This window comes from Citrus clementina, unplaced genomic scaffold, assembly GCF_000493195.1.
Source record: "Citrus clementina cultivar Clemenules unplaced genomic scaffold, Citrus_clementina_v1.0 scaffold_2, whole genome shotgun sequence".
Classification (NCBI taxonomy): Eukaryota; Viridiplantae; Streptophyta; class Magnoliopsida; order Sapindales; family Rutaceae; genus Citrus; species Citrus x clementina.
Window position 1 is genome coordinate 12,089,357 of NW_006262688.1, and position 18,104 is coordinate 12,107,460.

The window sequence follows — 18,104 nt, forward strand, 5'->3', positions numbered from 1 at the left end:
TTACACAATTCATGTTTAACTATGGTATTAATAACGTGATTTTATTTACGGAATCATAGAATGACCCTAAGTTAAGAAAATAAACAATAAAAAAAGCAAATGTTTAAAAAAATTAAAATTAAATTTCAAACTAAAAAACAAACATTACCTAACAACTAACTCAAATACTAAGAGTCAAAGTACCCACAACAAATAAAAAAATAAATCCAAATTAAAATAAAATATCTAAGAAATAATTTGAGTATTCATGTCATTCCTTCCCCAATATCTTGTCCTCAGGGGTGGACTTTTTTTAATAGAAGTTTTTGTGTCCATTCCTTGATTATTGTTTCATTTTTGGCTTGAATGATGAATGAACACCCACAGGTTTGATATTTGATCCAACGTGCATGAAAAATCTTTTTGGCCAATTCCTTTATTGGGAAATAATAAATATAAATTCCACCATATTTTAGTGTGCACTCAAGCTATTGCTCCATTGATTGAATTTGCTCCTTTGCCTAGCCTTGATACCAAATGTTATGGACACAAATTATTTGCAATGAGAACTAAAACAAAATTGAAAAAATTGAGTGTTGTTTTGAAGTTTGAACTAATCATTTTGGCTGAATGAAGAGTTAATGTTCTGCGTCTCTATAACTCTATTCATCAATTCTTATTCTGATAACTATATACAAAATTCCAAAAGTAAATGTCCATTTGTTAAAAGTGAGTAATTCTTTAATATTAAAATTGGAATGGAAAGTAGTGGGACAGGGGGTGCCCTATGAAATGTGAAACTGGCTTATAATTTATTATATAAAAGCAATCACTTTTTTAATGCAATTAAATGAACAATTGAAAAGATAAAATTTGCAATCATGTATATTTCCTGTGAGCCCCATTAAGTGTATTGTAAAATAATATTTTTGTAATATCAAATTTGTATTAAATTAATTATTCTTGTTGAGTTGTAGTTATTTTGTTAGGATTTAGCCTTATTGTGGAATTAAATCTAATAATAGTTTTATTTGATTTGAAATAAATATGAAAAAAAATTAAAAAGAAACCACAACTCTCATCTCCTCTAGAGGGAACTAGTAATGGTTCATATGAAGTCAATTTACAAAATTTGCCTGCTGACCCTGGCTTACGACCTTGTATTAATAGTTATAATTGTAATATTGGAGATCAAGTTCAAAGAACATACTTACAAAGGGGTCTTTTTCAACTTAAGGGGCACACTTTTAAATTTGAGAAATTTGGAAATCAACAACGACAATTTGTTTCGGATTAGTTCAGAGAATTTGGTTCTTGGCTGGAATATAGAATAACAGAAGAGTCTGTATATTGCCTTTTTTGTTATCTTTTCAAGGAAGATAATGGTGTTCAAGCGGGCGGTGATACTTTTGCTGGGAAAGGATTTAAAAATTGGAAAAAGAAAGAAAAATTAAAGATTCATGAAGGATGTGTCAATAGTGCCCATAACCGAGCTAGACAGAAATGTGAAAGGTTGAAGAATCAGAAATGACATATTGCAACATTTTTTGAAAGACAATCCAAGAAAACTCAAAGTGAATACAAAAATCGCTTGAATGTTGTTGTTGATTATATTCAATTTATTTTAAATCAAGCGCTAGCATTTCGTGGGCATAATGATTCTGATGGTTCAAGCAACAAAGGGAATTTTCTTGAGCTTTTACGCTTCCTTGTTGATTATTAGCCCGTTTGGGAGTGTGGTGAGGTAATTGGGCTTTCAAAGCTACAAGAATTTAAAATTCGTGTTGAGTAAGAGAATATTTCGGGCCAAATGGTTATATTTCTTGAGAAAGTGTGATTTTAGATAGTCCTACTAGGTGGAATTCCACCTATATCATGTTGATGATTACTTTAAAGTTTAAGCCGGCTTTTGATCGAATGGCAAATGAGGATAAGCTTTATGATACTTATTTTCGTGAAGAAAATGGTACGACTAGGAGTGGTAAGAGAAGGATGGGACCTTTGGAAAGTAATGATTGGGAAAATGCTCGGTGAAAGGTTTGGTTTTTACGGATTTTTAATGATGTGACATTGGCATTTTTTGTTTCTTTGAGGGTGACATCAAGTAATTGCTACAATGAGATATGCAAAGTTGAAAAGGCTTTGAATTCAATGTCTAAAAATGTTGATCCGCATTTGAAAGGAATGGCATTGAGCATGAAAGAATAAGTATTGAGGGGGTATACTGAAAATAAACAAGTTGTTAATTGTTGCGATTGTACTAGATCCACAGAGCAAAATGAATTTCACAGTAGTTTGCTTTTAGAGTTTATATGGTAAGGATAGTATAAAATATGGTAAGATGAAAAGTATAATGAAAAGCATTTTGCATAGGCTTTATGAAGCATATAGTGCAAAACACCCGAGTGCAAGTGCTAGTGCGAGTGTTAATGCAAGTTGAAGTGCAAGTGCAAGCCATGCTAGTGGTTGTGGGTTTAGTAGTGTGTTGACTTTTCTTGATTTTGGTAATGCAGATGATGATTATGCGGATCCTTTCTCTAAATACGTTGAGATGGTTGATGAGATGAGAGATAACTTAGAATTGTCAAATGAGTTAGACCTTTACTTAATGGAAACGGTTGAATTTTAAGTTTCTAATTCATTGGGTACTCAATTTGATATTTTGCTATAGTGGAAGGTTAACAATTCAAAATACCCAATTTTATTGCAAATAACAAGAGATGTCCTTGCCATTCCAGTATCTATTGTTGCATCCAAGTCCGCCTATAGTAGGGGAGGTCGTATTCTAGATGAGTATAAGAGTTCTATGACTCCTGACATGGTGGAAGCACTTATATTGACACAAAATTGGTTATGATCTTCGCTTTTCATGGATGCGACAACAAACCTTCAAGTGTTGGTAGATGAAAATGAGTTTATGGATGCACTTGCAGAAGGTATAATATATAACTATTTTATGATTATGTTATGAAGACATTTTAGTTATTTATCTTCTGAATTATTTAATTTTAAGTCTTTTTGTTTCATGTAGAGCTTCGTAAATCAACACAACCAGACCATCCAAGTGTTTCAACATAAAGACTTTTGGCTAGTTAGTTGCTTGCATCATCTAGATTCCAACCAATTAGGTAAGTTTTTTTATTTTTACAAAGCCTACGATTGGTGAATTATTAATCTTCATGTACATATTTATAAATATGAGTTGTTTGCAATCGAGGCTTATAGTTGCAATAATAGTTGGTTGAAAAAGAATAAATTATATGATTTGGTGGTGTTATGATGTTTTAGAAAGTAACAGTTGGGTAAAGAATGAAGGACTTATATATATATTAGTTGTTGATTCTTGTTTGGTGGAGGTTAATTGTTGCCTAATGGGCAGATTTGCTTTTTTTTTTTCTACAAAATGGACTGATTTGCTTCATCATTTTCTGTTTATTGATGGAGAAATGGAGATAGTTTTACTTTAATTCAATAATTTTATGGTTGTTTTTATTTATTTGGATTAACTTCATGACTTGGAAATTGGAATTGGCATTAGGAAGTTACTTTCTTTATTGTTATTTTCTTTTATTATTGTAATTTGTAATGGAATATTTCCAATTTTGTGTTGAATTTGGTGTTTTGATAACCTGAAAATGTCATCATTTGCTTGTTTTGTTATTTAATTTGCTTAATTTGCTATTTAATTTGTTTATTTTTGGCTAATATTGGTTTGACCCGAATTATTTGATAGGACACGTGGCACCGCGCGACACGCACGTGGGCCGGGGCGGGCCTTAAAAGCATGGGAGATGGACTAAAGCACGACACACGAAAATGCACGTAATAAGCACACTTCATTGGTAGGCTAACACGCGGCCCGTGGGCTATCAATAGCACATGGGCCAAAGTATATCAAAATAATTTTTTTTAATGAAATGTAAATATAAAATATTATGATTTTACAAATATCTTGAAATTAAATTTCTTAATATATTTTTTTAGCATAGGCTTTTAAAAAATAATTTAAGTCTTAGTTTAAATAAATATTCTAATTGTTTTATGTTTATAAATTATTAAATGAACAAATAAATATCATGATTTTAATAAATAAAATTATAAATATCATGATTTTATAAATGATAAATAAAAATTTTTACGACATTAATATTTTATTTATGAAATCATAACTTAGTTAATGGAGATATGTTTCATTTGTGAATGAAATATTTTTTATATTTATAAACAAAAAAATAAAATTATAACGAAATATTTTTATGATATTTTAATTTTCATTAATCATTACTATGATCTATAAAATTAAATTTATGTATTATTGTGTTATGATTAGTTATTGTGAAATTAACTATATAGTTGTGAAATTATAATAAATTGATAATAAAATATTAATTACTCTCTTAATAAAAATTATTATTATTGTTGTTCTTGTTATTATTATTATTAGGCTGATTAGTTTAAAAAAACACGCTACGCATGTGGGCTTGAATAAAATATGATGTACATGTGAACTTGAGAAAAAAAAAATTGATGGGCCTTTTTTAAGCACCACTTACAGCACGATCTCGTATATATAAAAAAAAAAGAAAAATATCCACCGTTCAGCTGTTTTTTCCAACTTTTTTAAAAATACACATATCTTAATTTTTTTGGCTGAATTCCACCTAAAATAACATTTTCTTACACTCATCCACTTCCGTGTTCATGCTGTTAAAATCTCGCTGATGTCATAAGGATAAATTTGTCATTTGACCCTTCTTCCTACTTCTCGAAATGCTTTGTTTCAACACAATTAAATTCTTTGTTTCATTATTAACAAAAAAAAAAGGTGGGATCCCACCAGGTTTGAGAATAAGGTGGGATCCCTGGATGTAGTGGTCGGTGAATCACTGATCAAAAAGTGGATTTTGGAGATATTCTTCATCGATGTAGTGGCCGGTGAATCATTGATCAAAGAGCGAGCAGCCGCTAGGTTTAATGATTTGGTAGGATCCCTGGATGTAGTGGCTGGTGAACCGCTTCTTCTTAATCCACAAAGATTCAGATAGCCCCTAGCTTGGCTGAAACTGAATAATATTTGGCGAACGAATACAAAGGCCAAAGGCTTTTTTATTGAGAAAGTCAAAGGAGGTTATTCAGTAGCCATTGCAGGTTTCATTACTTTTCTTCCATTCCGTCGTTTCAAAAAAAGAAAAAAAAGATATCAAATGATTGATTCGCCATTGAGAGCATTAACCCCAAAAGGAGGAATATTGTGGTGTTCTAACAGCGGCAGATCAAACAAGAACTTGATGAGCGAAATCTGCTGACAAAAAAAAAAAGAGCACTTTTTTCAATTCCGAAGCCTAGCGTCTCCTGAAAAAACTCTATCACCTTAATCTCTTCTTTTGTGGAGTTTCTTGCACTTTATCCAACAGCAAGCCCCGCAGCCATTACTATCCACCGCTTTCACTCCACCATAAACATTTCAGTAGCAATCTCCATCGAAACTTCAACAGGCAACACCATTTTCCCAGATTCCCTAGTCCAACGATATCTCCTTTTCCTTTCTTCACTGTGCACCCAACCTCTCACCAATCTCCTTCAGTTTCTTTGCCGCCAATAGCTTGATCTCAATCGATGATCGTGCCACTAGCAGCTCGAGCCTGAAGATCGACCATCCATCACTGACCTCCTGCGGCTAGCCATGACTTCTTCAGTTATTAGATTGAGTTTGAGATAAGGTTTCGGCCAGCCACATTTTTTTTAGCTTTTATTTAGGGTAAAATTATAATTTTATATTTAGGGTAAAATAATTATTTGATCAATTTTTCGTTAGTTCTCTTAACTGCGTGCAGACGGAGGTGGATGGACGTAAGAAAATCTTATTTTAGGTGAAATTTAAAAAAAAAATTAAAATATATATATTTTAAAAAAATAAAAATAAATAAATTAACGGTGGATATTTAAAAAAAAAAATTTAAGCACAACCTGTACGCCATCTTTTTAACTCTTTTTTTTTCAAGGTCCACTGACAACAGAATATACGCACAAAATTAATAGTAGATTTACATGTCACTCAAATAAACAATAATTACAAATGTAACGTGGCGACCGATGTTCCTCGGTGGCAGAGCGAGAAAATAACAATAACAACAGGGAAGTTGTATAAATCATGAAAGAAGCGAAGCTTCAATCTTAATGCTTAACCGAAACAGCCCCGGCTGACCGCGAAGAAAAACAAAAGCACTTCCTGAAAAATTTCATGTCCATCTTGCCCTCAGAAGCACAAATCCGAGGACCCAATTCTCCGTCTGATTCCAAGTCTCAAAACCCTAATTTCAATCATGGCAGCACCCAACTCCTTCACCTCTCTTCTCCTTCCCCCTCCCCTAACCAGATTCCAGGTCATTACTTTCTCTCTCTCTCTCTTTTTAACTATTATTAGGGATTCTTACTTCCTTTTTATGTTGTTGGGCTAATAACTAAATAAGATTAATTAGTTATTCATTTATTTGGATGCTTTATTTATGTATTGAAATTTGTCAATTAGGTTATCAAAGATACGATTTTGTTCTTTTAACATGTAACGAAGTAGAGTTCTTGTTTAATGGCTAAACTGTGTTTATGTTTCAGGCTTATTGGCTTCAACTGCACAAGATTCGGGTGGATCCTCCAAAGAGGTAAATTTAATGTTGTATTCAAGATTAGTCACCTGCTTTAATATGGACTAAACAATAAGAGTATGTTTACCATGTTTTTTGGTAATATAGTTCATGCAACTTACGAAAATAACAAATTGAAACTTGCAATTTCTTGAGCTTTTGATGATTGTATTTTGCTTTTTCTTTTTCATGTTTAGGTAAGTGAAGCAGGGACACCCTATGGTCGGAAAAGCTTGTCTCGCTGGAATAGCGATAGACAGTTCAGGAATCACAATCACCCCAGAGGACGAGGGGCTGGATCTGCCCAGAATAAGGGGAAAATGTCGGGAGATAGTGTTTCCCCTAGAAGTCAACAAAGAGCTGGGCCTGTGGCCTCTCAGGGTTCATCTGGAAGAAGAGCCCAGACGATAAGTGGTAACCATTTGCTGAATTTTCAGTATGATCCTATCAGTCGTCCTCAATATAGGATGCCTCCTCCTCCAGCAAGAAGGCAGCGGAAGATAAGGCCTTACAACAAAGACTTGTTCCTTCAGGCTAATTACAAGTTTGTTGTGTTAGATACCGGCGACTACGCGCCTGAATCAATGGATCCTGATAAAATGTTGCAGTGGGAGGATATCATTTGTGTAAGGTACTCAAACCCATTGTCGGTGCAGTGTCCAATTTGTTTGGAATATCCTCTATGTCCGCAGATAACCTCGTGTGGCCACATATTTTGCTTCCCATGTATTCTACAATACTTGTTGATGGGTGATGAGGACTATAAAGGTGACTGCTTCAAAAGATGCCCCTTATGTTTTGTGATGATATCTTCAAAGGAGTTATATACCATCCACATTGAGAATGTCAGGCAACATGCTGTTGGTGATACTATAGAGTTTATGCTTTTAACTCGAGAAAAAGATTCATTTGTCCCATCTCAGAAAAATAAACAGGAGTCGACCACAGGTTCCATTGATGAAACCTATGATCCATTTTCGAAGTTTACATTTACATCAGATGTAGATCTATCAGTCAGAAAAGCAATGTCAGATTTAGATGGTTGGTTGGCCAAAGCCGATTCGGGCCTTGTGGATGATTTAGAGAAACTTCCATATGTTTGTGCTGCAATGGAACAATTAGAACAGAGGAAAAAGTATTGGAATGAGTGTCGGGCTAGTGGCAGTGATAAAGCTTCTAACAATGCTGATGGTCAGACAGGATTCCACGGGCTACAATCAACAAAAATTGCTTCTAATCCTAGTCATTTGCTCAACACATTGTCCCCGGATATCAGCGAGCAAAACCAGAAATTGACTAAGCTGACGTTGAATAAGCCGGATAGTGGGTCTGCTCCTGGTCAAAATTCTGCTCTAGGGGAATTGTCAGATTGCGATGAAACAAGTTTGTCTTCTTCATATGATGAAAGTAAGAGCATGCAAGCTAATGAAACGAGTTTGTCTTCATCATATGATGAAAGTAAGAGCTTGCAAGCTAATGAAACGAGTTTGTCTTCGTCATATGATGAAAGTAAGAGCATGCAAGCTAACGAAACAAGTTTGTCTTCTTCATATGATGAAAGTAAGACCTTGCAAGCTAACTTCACAGGCTCTATGGAGATAAAGGATAAGGACTCGTACAATTTTTATCAGGTGATTGCGATGCAGATAGTTTTAGTGATTTGAGTTCTGTTTTAGGAATCAGGGGATTTCAATTTGTGTTCTGTTCACAATAAATTTCCATTTCATTGAATGAAACTTTTTTTCTTTTATTCAAGAACATGATTTTTGCTTAGCATGGTTGCACTAAACCTGGATGTAGCAAGCTATTCTTACAATCAACATTTTTCTTCATCATGGCTTGAACTTCCAAATTATGCATCAGATACAAAACAACAGACGCAAAGTTTTGTGCCCTATGTATTTTTGTATTTGTTGTGGTTATAGTCAATAAGACGGGATAACGCACTGTGTTAATCATGGAACACTTTATGAAGTGACTGAGTATTAGATGTTGCTGGAATTAATTCCCATATTATATGTGGTTTGTTATATCATAAGTACTTCTTTCAGAAGGATATATAATAATTACTACTGGGGTATATCTGATAAATAAAAGAGAGAATTGGTAGTAGATCTAGAATCATAAATCGACAATATCATTGTAATCTTCTTTGTGAGCTGCATGAGGCGTCTGTAGCTGTTTAATGATTATATTCTTTAATTCCCTTCAGTAGTTGTTAAGTGTTGTCTGGTTTTAACTATCATTCTTTGTGTATTTTCAGGCCATTGACGGTCAGCATCTCATTCTTCACCCATTGAACGTGAAGTGTCTTCTACATCATTATGGGAGCTATGATATGCTTCCCCACAGGTGCGAAAAAATTGTTTGAAATCATATCTTACTATGGTAGTATTTGTAAAAGAATGCACTTCTTGAGATTAAAGGTTTATAACTTTTAGAAAATGCACTTCTTCAGATTAAAGGTTTATAATTTTTATTTTTGTGTTATCAAAAGTGCTCCTCCAATTCTCTAAGGCAGCTCTAGACTTAGTCATAACCTGTAACAAGTTCAAAGATATTTATGAGGTTTTATCTGATGTGAACATTATATTGGCAGTTAGAAGATCGATACTGGTATATAAGCTACATAATTTACTCAAATGTATTTTATGTTTCATAAGTATAAATTATTATTTATCAATTTCAGAATAAGCGGAAGGATTTTACAGCTGGAGTCAGTGACTCAATCAGAGGCCATGAGGCGGCGCTATCGTTATTTAAGTCATTTCTCTTTAACAACAACATTTCAGGTAATCAAGCAGGTTTTGCTTGTACTTACGCTTGTTTTCTTGCAATATGCTTGTTGTGTCTTATCTTCTGCTTTTACATTTTCAGCTTTGTGAGATTGATTTGACTGAGGCCCTGCCTCCTGATGCCCTATCTCCCTTCATAGATGAAATCCGGAAGCGTGAGAAGCAGAGGAAGCAACTCGCCAACAAGGTATCTTCTTCTTCTTTTCAATTTTAGGTTTTAAATATGAAACAATTAAAATTAGGAGATTTCAGCTCTAAAGCAGTATTGATTTTATGTGGGTTGCTTAATTTATTAATTACTGTTAGGGATAAGTTAATCCAAGATTATAGACATGTTGGAATTGCATTGTCAATGTTGTATAACGGCATTTTTCCTCTTATCATCACAGTATTTTATCAAAGCTATTTTGCATGAAAATTTATTCTAAAATAGTCATGAACAACTTGAAGGATGACTGGTAACTCTTAGAAACCTCCAGGGACCCTAGTATAATTTATTTATTTATAAGCCTTTGATTCACTTTGTTCTTTTTTTCAGAGAGTTTGATTGCGTATCCAGTTCATACACTGTTGTACGTGGTTGTTCCTGAAAGATTTTTATGCAACCACTATTGCTTTTGTTTAGCCAAGTTTTGCTTTTATCCTTTCATTTGGAAAATTAACATAAATAAATCCATGCCTCTATCATTCAGTCACACACTGTTCTTATTTCTAGGAGCGGAAGGAGAAAATGAAGGCTGAAGCTGCTCTAGTGCATTCTGTGCCTCCGGTGCCCAGCTTTGGACAGTCCTCTTACAATGACTCCCCTACATTTTCCATGGATGATTTTGAAGGTAATGTTGTGGTCTGTTCAGATGTTGGTCAGAATATTAGAAACAAACAGAATTTTTAAGGTGTTGGGTGATGTCTAGTGTTTTTAATTTCATTTTTGGGAAGTTAATATGCTAATTAGTTTCTTACAGAGAATTTCTTTCAGTTATATTGTGAAATGTGATTTAATACTACATCCCTGCTAGTGTACATTTCTAGCTTGTAAGTAATTTAATGGCTTCCATTTTATTTAGTCTTTTAAATTAGGTTTTCATCCAATTTGTGGTGTATTCTAACACTTTTGTGAGTGACGTTCAAATCCTCCCCTTTTTAATTTTAGTTTGCAAATGTATATTTGCTTTTTGATTTACGAAATTATACAGTCTTCATCAGCTCATTTATTATTACAATCCTTTATGTTCAGCCCTGGGAAATTCTCCTGTGACATCATCAAGCCCACCAAATGTTGGGGAGCGAAGACTGTTCTCAAATGTGACAAGACTTGGTTTTGCTGCTGGGCATGATTCACCTGCCTTGAAAATTGAGGAAACCAATGCTTTGAATAACAATGAACAGTCAAATGGTTATTCTGGTGTAACTGGTAAATCTCTGTTGCTAATTATGGATATTTGCATGAAATTATATCCAATTCAATCCTGGTTTTACATAACTTACGGCTAAAGTAAGAGTAACTGGCTGATGGTAGAGTTATTCTGCGTTTGGCTGGGAACTTCTTGTGCTCTGAATTGACTATTGCTTGTCTCTTCTGTAGGTTCAAGGAATTCAGGCAGCCCATCATTTGCCAATATAATGTCCAGAGATAAATCTGGCGAAAGCTTGGAGGCACGCAAGCTTAATGAGGTGGGAAAGAAGGGGAAGAAGCCAAGTCGAGTCCTCTTGTCGACCTCTGGTGGTCGGCGATACTAGAATGTGCAGTGCATTGCAGTGCAGTGCATTGCAGTGCAGTGCAGTTCACTTCATTCCTCTCAGCTATTATGATTATCATCTTGTATTTGTTCTGTGATATTATCCTCAAACTGTACATGTGTGAATTAGTAGAATGACTTATTTTCAGATTAAATAGGTAAATAAATTTTCTTCTACAAAATGTGAACTCTGAGGGTGCATCAGAACTCTTTTACAATAAATTAGACCAGTGGCTCGGCCTTAGGGCGAATAATTGGTGACCGGCTTTGGCTGGATTTGCTCCCCCGTCTTTTTGTTTGATGAAGTTATGAACAGATGATTCGAGATTGTGTTCGAGGAATAGTATATTTTAATGTTAACAGAGGCAACTAACTATTTGAAATTGACACCATTAAATATTGAATTGTGGAAGATCAATAGTATAACATTTGTATTAAAATTTAAGTAAATTTTTTTTATTAAAATAGGTAGATAGCTCAGGTAGAAGGATGGGCTGCTCCATCAAGTAATTGGTATAAACTCAATACCGATGCATCCATTAAATTTTCTAAAGGTATTTGTGGCCTCGGGGCTATTGTCAGAATTCAGAAACACAAGAGAAGTTATGGCGGCAGCAGTATATACAAGGCCTTTTTCCGGGGATGTGGAAGTTTGCGGAAGCGGAAACTGTTTTTCAGGGGCTTAAGCTAGCACTTGACTTAGGCTTATTTCCTTTGATTGCCGAACTCGATTCACTTAATGTCGTGAGTCTGATTGAAGGAAGCTTGCATAGCCAAAAAGAGATTGGTTGGCTAGTATCGGAGATGAAGAGTTTCATGACTCATAGAGCTCCCATTATGGTTAAACATGTACCTAGATCTTGTATCATGGTGGCTCACATTCTAGCCAAGCTGGCTTTCTCTTCTCCAGATGAGACCATCTGGATTGAAGACTGTCCAGCAGAAATTGCTAATCTCTTGTAATGTTTTCTATGTTTCAATTAAATTTGTTTCCTTTAAAAAAAAAAAAAAATAGGTAGATAGCCCCACACTTGTGTTACTATGTTAATGAGCATTACAATATCAATTAATGTTGTGTTTACTTAGAGGATTAGGGATTTGGATTCTGAGATCGGAATCAATGACCGTGTTTACTTTGTAAAATAAAGTAAAGAAATGGAATTGTGAGGCTCACCTTAATTTGGGATTGAGGAACGAGAGACTCATTCCCAAAAAGTGTCTTATTCATAGAATTAATCATTTTGCCCTCCTAAAATTAAAAATGTTTATTTTATCCTCATTTATAATTAATTAATATATTATTATAATTAATGAATTAATATATTAATATATTATTAACAATAATATATTATAATTATAGTTCGTGAATGTAAGTTAAAGAAACTAAAAATTTATTATTATTATGGAATTAAGTTATTGTTGTTATTAAGTTATTAATTATTACTATTATTTAATTATTATTATTATTGTTATAATCAAATGCCAATAATTAACCAAGGGTGTTTTAATAAATTATTAATGATATTATTTTTAATATTATTATTATTATTAATCATTTTTATAATAATAAAATAACAAATAATGATGATGGTGATGATTGTAGGTGTCATATTCCAAAATGCACCAAACCATGCACATGTCCATCCTGTCAAATAAAAAAAGATATTGTAGGGAAATAATACCCAAGCTATTTTAGGAAAATAACACCCAAGATATTCTAGGGCAGTAACACTCAAGGAAAAATTCCTACGGAGCTCATAAAGATGGCTGGAGGGGGAATTAATTATGCAATCCATTAGTATAGGCAAATCACACCCAAAGGTCATACGAGTAAAAAAACACACAGGGGCAGAATAATTTCCTAGATTAAATTCACCTCCACATGTACATAAATGATGGGTGACACATGTCGTTAGATTTAGGTTTCAAAGCAAAATCTTAAATCCACATTACTCGTCATCTATAAATAGAGACCCATTTATAAGAGAAATGAGTTTTTGGCCTCCAAAAGTAATGTTCATACTTAGAGAGAGAAACATATCTTCTCCATTTTTCTTCTTTTCTTTAATCTTAATTAAATATTAACTTGGGCGTCAGAGTGTATTTTTCAGGTACTTACCCCTTCGGATTCGAGGCCGACGATTGTGAAAAGTTCTCCACAAATCAAAAATATGTGTGAAGGTAAATTCCAACCCCTTCATTGGCACCGTCTATGGGGAACTTGCAAGTTAAAAGAGGTGAATACTTGTATATACTCATTAAAAGAGTTTTCTCTTATTAAAACTCATGCAACCACAATTCTACACTCACTTTTTTAGACTAGATTTGGTTGTGTATGATTGTAAAAAGAGGTGAATACTCGTATATACTCATTAAAAATAAGATTATTTATGAGACACAAACCTCAAACATGATTAAAAAGGCAATAAAAATAAAAATCTAAGCTAAAAAATGGAGGCTTCTCCTCTAAGTTAGTTATTGGAGATAAAAAGTAAAAAAATTGAAAAACTCATTTGGTCAACATAAAAACTTTGACCAAACAATAGAAAGTAAAGATGGTCAAAAAGGGTCAAAATGGTTTCTGAAATTAAACCTAAGACCAATTTATCTTTTATTTATTTATCTTCATTTAATTTTTAATTGTGCTAATTTCCTGACAACGATGTTGACTTATGTACATTCTTGCCATTCTATTTCTTCTGTGATACTTCTTTATTTGTCCACAAGTGAGGTTAAGGAAAACCTAAGCATCCACCTTACCAAGGGGAATATATGAAGTGTATTATGCTTATGTGAATCAACATAATTCCATGATCTAATCTAACAATTATGATTCCGCAACTAACATATTAACACATTTTAATTTTAGTTTTCTTATGTCATTCCAGACTATACTTGACTTAGCCATGAGTGAGACTAAGGAAAACCCAGCCATTCACCTCCTGATAGAAAATAAAGAAATGGGTATTATGGCAACGTGGACTAATCTAACTTTCTTTACATATTATGCTACTAATGATTATCTTTATGCATCTGACCTTTACATTTCCGCATTTACTCTTCAACTACTTGCAAATTTCATAATGTTAGATGCAGATTTGAGAAAGAAGTGGAAACTATGGAAAATAAAAAATTAAAGGCCAAATTGCCTATCCATGAACAACAGTCAAAAGAGTGGCCCGAGAAAAACTAAAAACGGGCGAAGAGGCAAATTCACCCACCAAAAGAAAGGGTTGGAACCCATACATAACAAAATAAAAAAGGCACATAGGAGCTGATAGTGATGAGGAACGGAGATTCCAAGATTGCCTATAGAAGAGAATTCAAAAGATCCTAAGGAGACTCTGGAAAAAATTTTCAAGTGGCTTCCACAGTAAATAATGCCATGATAGCAGCCACATAGGAAAAAACCTAAAGTCCATTTGAGTCACATTCCGAACTAATCTAAATGCTTATTTAGATTAATAGCTTGTAAAAGAGGAACATTCTGTTTTAGCTAGTACGACTATATGAATTATTTCAACTCTTGAGAATATTGGTCCAATTGATAATGTACAACTCATGTACCCAAGTGATTGATCAAAAAATGTAAAAAACTATTCCATAGTTTCAAATGACTCTGCACTAACGAGCATTCAATGCATAAACATTCATATCTATGCATCTCACAGGAATCCACATTCATCATTATCTCATGAGTGCTCATAATCATCTCATACATTGTCATATATGTTTCCAAAAGTCTCAAAATCTCTTTTAAAACCAACTGGATTGCCTAGGGAAAAGTCTCATTTCCAGATAGAGCTTCAATATATAGAAAAGTTCAAAGAGCATGAAATATTCCCTCCTACATCAAGGGAAAGGAAAATTTCCTCCCAGAACTTCATTTGAAGGGAAAAGTTCAAAGAACAAAAAATATTCCCTCATACTTCAATAGAAAATTAGATTTCTTTTTAGAACTTCAGTTCAAGGGAAAAGCTTAAAGAGCAAAAAATATTCTCTCATATGTCAAGAGAAAAGTAGATTTCCTCCTAGAACTTAAGTCTAAGGGAAAAATTCTAAAAAAAATTAATATTATCTCTTATATTAAGGAAAAAATAGATTTCCTCATAGAACTTCAGTTCAAGGAAAACATCTAAGAATAATTAATTTTATCTCTCATGTTAAGGAAGAACAATTAGTATATCTCCACAAAGAATTCTAGTTTAGGAGAAAATTTCTCTCATAAAATTCTCCAGAACAACCCATTTTTCCTAAGGCCAATGTATAAGAAAAATTTCTCTAAATCAATAAGGAAAAACTTCTTCATCAGTTTATTTTAATTACTGAAAAATAAAGGCAGCATAAGATTTAATAAGAATGAGACTGGATTGTTATCATGCAACCTCCCCCCCCCCCCAAATGATTTTTATCGATTAAAATTAATTTTTGTACTTACAAGGTCCAACTACGGTATGATCAAAAGCCAACAAAAATTGAAAATCTAATCAGGATAGTGTTTAATTTGTAAGGTGGGTTCAATTACGGTACAACAGTGGTACGGTACCACTTCTTTTGTCTTTTGTGGCAACACTACTATACATTTTCATATAACCCATTTCACTCATTTTTATTTAAACTTTGCTTCACAAATATTAAGTTAATTTCTACTACATCCAATGAACATTTTAGTTAGCACCTTATACTATTTACTATTTACAAATTTTTATTATATATTGCACCTGTATCACAATATCCCCTCTCTTTACTATTTTGAGATCAAATCATTAACATGTTTAATTTAGAACTTTACACTCCTTTTTTTTAATATTATGATTTTTTTAAATCCATAATCAAATTTCATTTAACACTCTTCATTGTTTCTATTATAAATTTTTTAATAAATATTATAGTTCTTTTTATTTACATGCATAATAAATTATGTAATCCCAATAGTTCTATTACAAAAAGAATTATAATCTTTTATACTCTTATTTTTATCATGTTATTTAATTCAAGTGTTCTTATCTGATGGGTGCATTTGGTTTGTCATTATTTGTTGTATTAGGTTATATTGCATTATTATTTTTATCACATTAGGGCATATTAAACTATAATTTAGTAAAAAAAATTTGTCATTCATATATAGTAATAAAAGTTTTTAATAATATAATGCCAGTCCATACTACATAAAATTACTTTAGCGCTCATTTAAAGATGATGAACTATTGTTTACAACAATAAATTAAAGGAGAAAAAAATTTACAACAGTAAATTAAATGAGGGTAAATTATAATACTTTTTGTAATAAGACTATTGGGATTACATAATTTATTATGCAAGTAAAATGTACTATAATATTTATTAAAAAAATTTATAATAGAAAGAGTGTAGAGTGTTAAATGAAATTTGATAATGGATTTAAAAAAAATCCTAAGATTAAAAATAAAAAAAAAGTGTAAAGTTCTAAATTAAACATGTTCATTATTTAATCTCAAAATAGTAAAGAGCCGTATTGCAATGCAGAGTAATATGGAATAAAAATTTGTAAATAATAAATAGTATAAGGTATTAATGAAAATGTTCATATGGATGCAGTAGAAATTAACTTAATATTTGTAAAGAAAAGTTTAAATAAAAATAAGTAAAAGGGGTTATATGAAATTGTACTATCACTGCCACAAAAGACAAAAAAATGGTATGTTACCATTGTTGTACCGCAGCTGAGTCTTTGTAAGGTATGGTTGCCGTAGTCATAGCCCTGTGTACTACGCGCAATTTTGACAGCGTGTCAAACGGTAAGATTTCCGCATAAGCATAAAAATAAATTTCAAAAAGAAAAAAATAATAAGGAAAAGAGAAAACGGAGCCGGTGATCACTGGGGCTTGCCTTGCCACGGCGTTTCTCTTGAACTGCTAGAAGACCTCTGGTTCGGATAAGAGATTTGATCGGTATCATTGCTGGTGGTTGATTTATCAATGAGAACTCACAAGTCGTCATTGCACGGTCATAACAGTAGGAGACCGACGCTTCTACATTTGGTTTGCGTCGCTGCAATTTTCGGCTTTCTCGTTTTCGCTCTTCAGTCTATTTTCTTAACAGGTACGTTTCTATTATTATTTACTTAATTAATTGCACTCCAAGTATTCGCCAATTAAAACCCCTAAACTTAACTTTCTCAAATATTATTATCTTTCAGGTAATCGGATATCAGATCTCTACAGAGAAGAAGTTCGTACTTTATCTGGTTTTCAGCTCAATGTTCAGCAATGCGTGGTTAGTGTTTTTGCAATGTCTCTAGTTATATTGATCTGATTTGCGAATACTTAATTATAGTACCTTTACGTGTGCTCGAGGTTGTAAAATTGAGACTGGTTGTTGAGTGTTTATGTCATTTTTTATGTGTGAAAATTGTACTTGTATGTAGGCGAACAGAGGGCTTGGACTCACTGCAAAGATAATTGATCACTGCAAATTGGTTCTTAAGTTCCCTGAAGGCACTAACAGCACCTGGGTCTGCTTCTTCTCTCTTTATATATATGTTTGTGGATCTTTTTTTTTAAAAAAAAAAAAAAATTTGTCTTCTTAGGATGTTGAGTGATAATTGTTTTAATTATAATTGCAGTACAATGAGCAGTTTAAAATCTACGAGCCATTGGAGTATACATATGATGTGTGTGAGGCTATATTGTTGTGGGAACAGGTTGATATTTGCTCACTAGCCTTTTTGGTTTGTTATCTTTTGAGGAGAGCTTATTTGCTGATGAATGATGATGTCTTTTGCAATGCAGTATCGTAACATGACGACTGTATTGACTAGAGAATATCTAGATGCAAGGCCGGATGGGTGGTTGGAGTATGCGGCAAAAAGGATAGCACAATTGTATGATGTTGAACTCTTCTTGTTTATTTCTGTGATTTTTATTATTTCTGGTGATACAAATGCTATTGAATCTTCCGATCGCGGAACTTA

General features: G+C 33.0%; 2 protein-coding genes across 3 annotated transcripts in view; both read left to right on the plus strand.

Moving 5' to 3' along the window:
• The first annotated feature begins 6,085 nt into the window (after nt 1-6,085).
• On the plus strand, nt 6,086-11,437 carry LOC18051965 (RING finger protein 10). Of its 2 annotated transcripts, XM_024190446.1 has the most exons (10): nt 6,087-6,362; nt 6,592-6,638; nt 6,818-8,004; nt 8,158-8,251; nt 8,884-8,972; nt 9,310-9,412; nt 9,498-9,602; nt 10,131-10,248; nt 10,650-10,826; nt 10,998-11,437. In XM_024190446.1, exons 1-10 carry the CDS (start codon nt 6,221-6,223, stop codon nt 11,150-11,152), a joined length of 2,217 nt encoding a protein of 738 aa, XP_024046214.1. In that variant the 5' UTR covers nt 6,087-6,220; the 3' UTR covers nt 11,153-11,437. The 2 variants fall into 2 exon arrangements, with proteins under 2 accessions (XP_006446937.1, XP_024046214.1); XM_006446874.2 differs by having other exon boundaries at nt 6,086-6,362; nt 6,818-8,251.
• Nucleotides 11,438-16,886: 5,449 nt separating this feature from the next.
• Nucleotides 16,887-18,104, plus strand: part of LOC18051967 (sialyltransferase-like protein 5) — a 6,145-nt gene continuing 4,927 nt past the window's right edge. Inside the window, exons 1-5 of the mRNA XM_006446876.2 lie at nt 16,887-17,233; nt 17,331-17,407; nt 17,559-17,645; nt 17,757-17,834; nt 17,923-18,075. Coding sequence (XP_006446939.2) covers nt 17,110-17,233; nt 17,331-17,407; nt 17,559-17,645; nt 17,757-17,834; nt 17,923-18,075 — 519 coding nt within the window. The 5' untranslated portion in view covers nt 16,887-17,109. The remainder of the gene's footprint in view (nt 17,234-17,330; nt 17,408-17,558; nt 17,646-17,756; nt 17,835-17,922; nt 18,076-18,104) is intronic.

Excerpts from the sequence above, each read along its gene's own strand:
- LOC18051965 (XM_006446874.2), top strand. The coding sequence starts at position 6,221 with ATGTCCATCTTGCCCTCAGAAGCACAAATCCGAGGACCCAATTCTCCG. Across the intron at positions 6,363-6,591 it reads CTCCCCTAACCAGATTCCAG|GCTTATTGGCTTCAACTGCA; the intron begins GTCATTACTTTC and ends TTTATGTTTCAG. Across the intron at positions 10,827-10,997 it reads TGGTTATTCTGGTGTAACTG|GTTCAAGGAATTCAGGCAGC; the intron begins GTAAATCTCTGT and ends TCTCTTCTGTAG.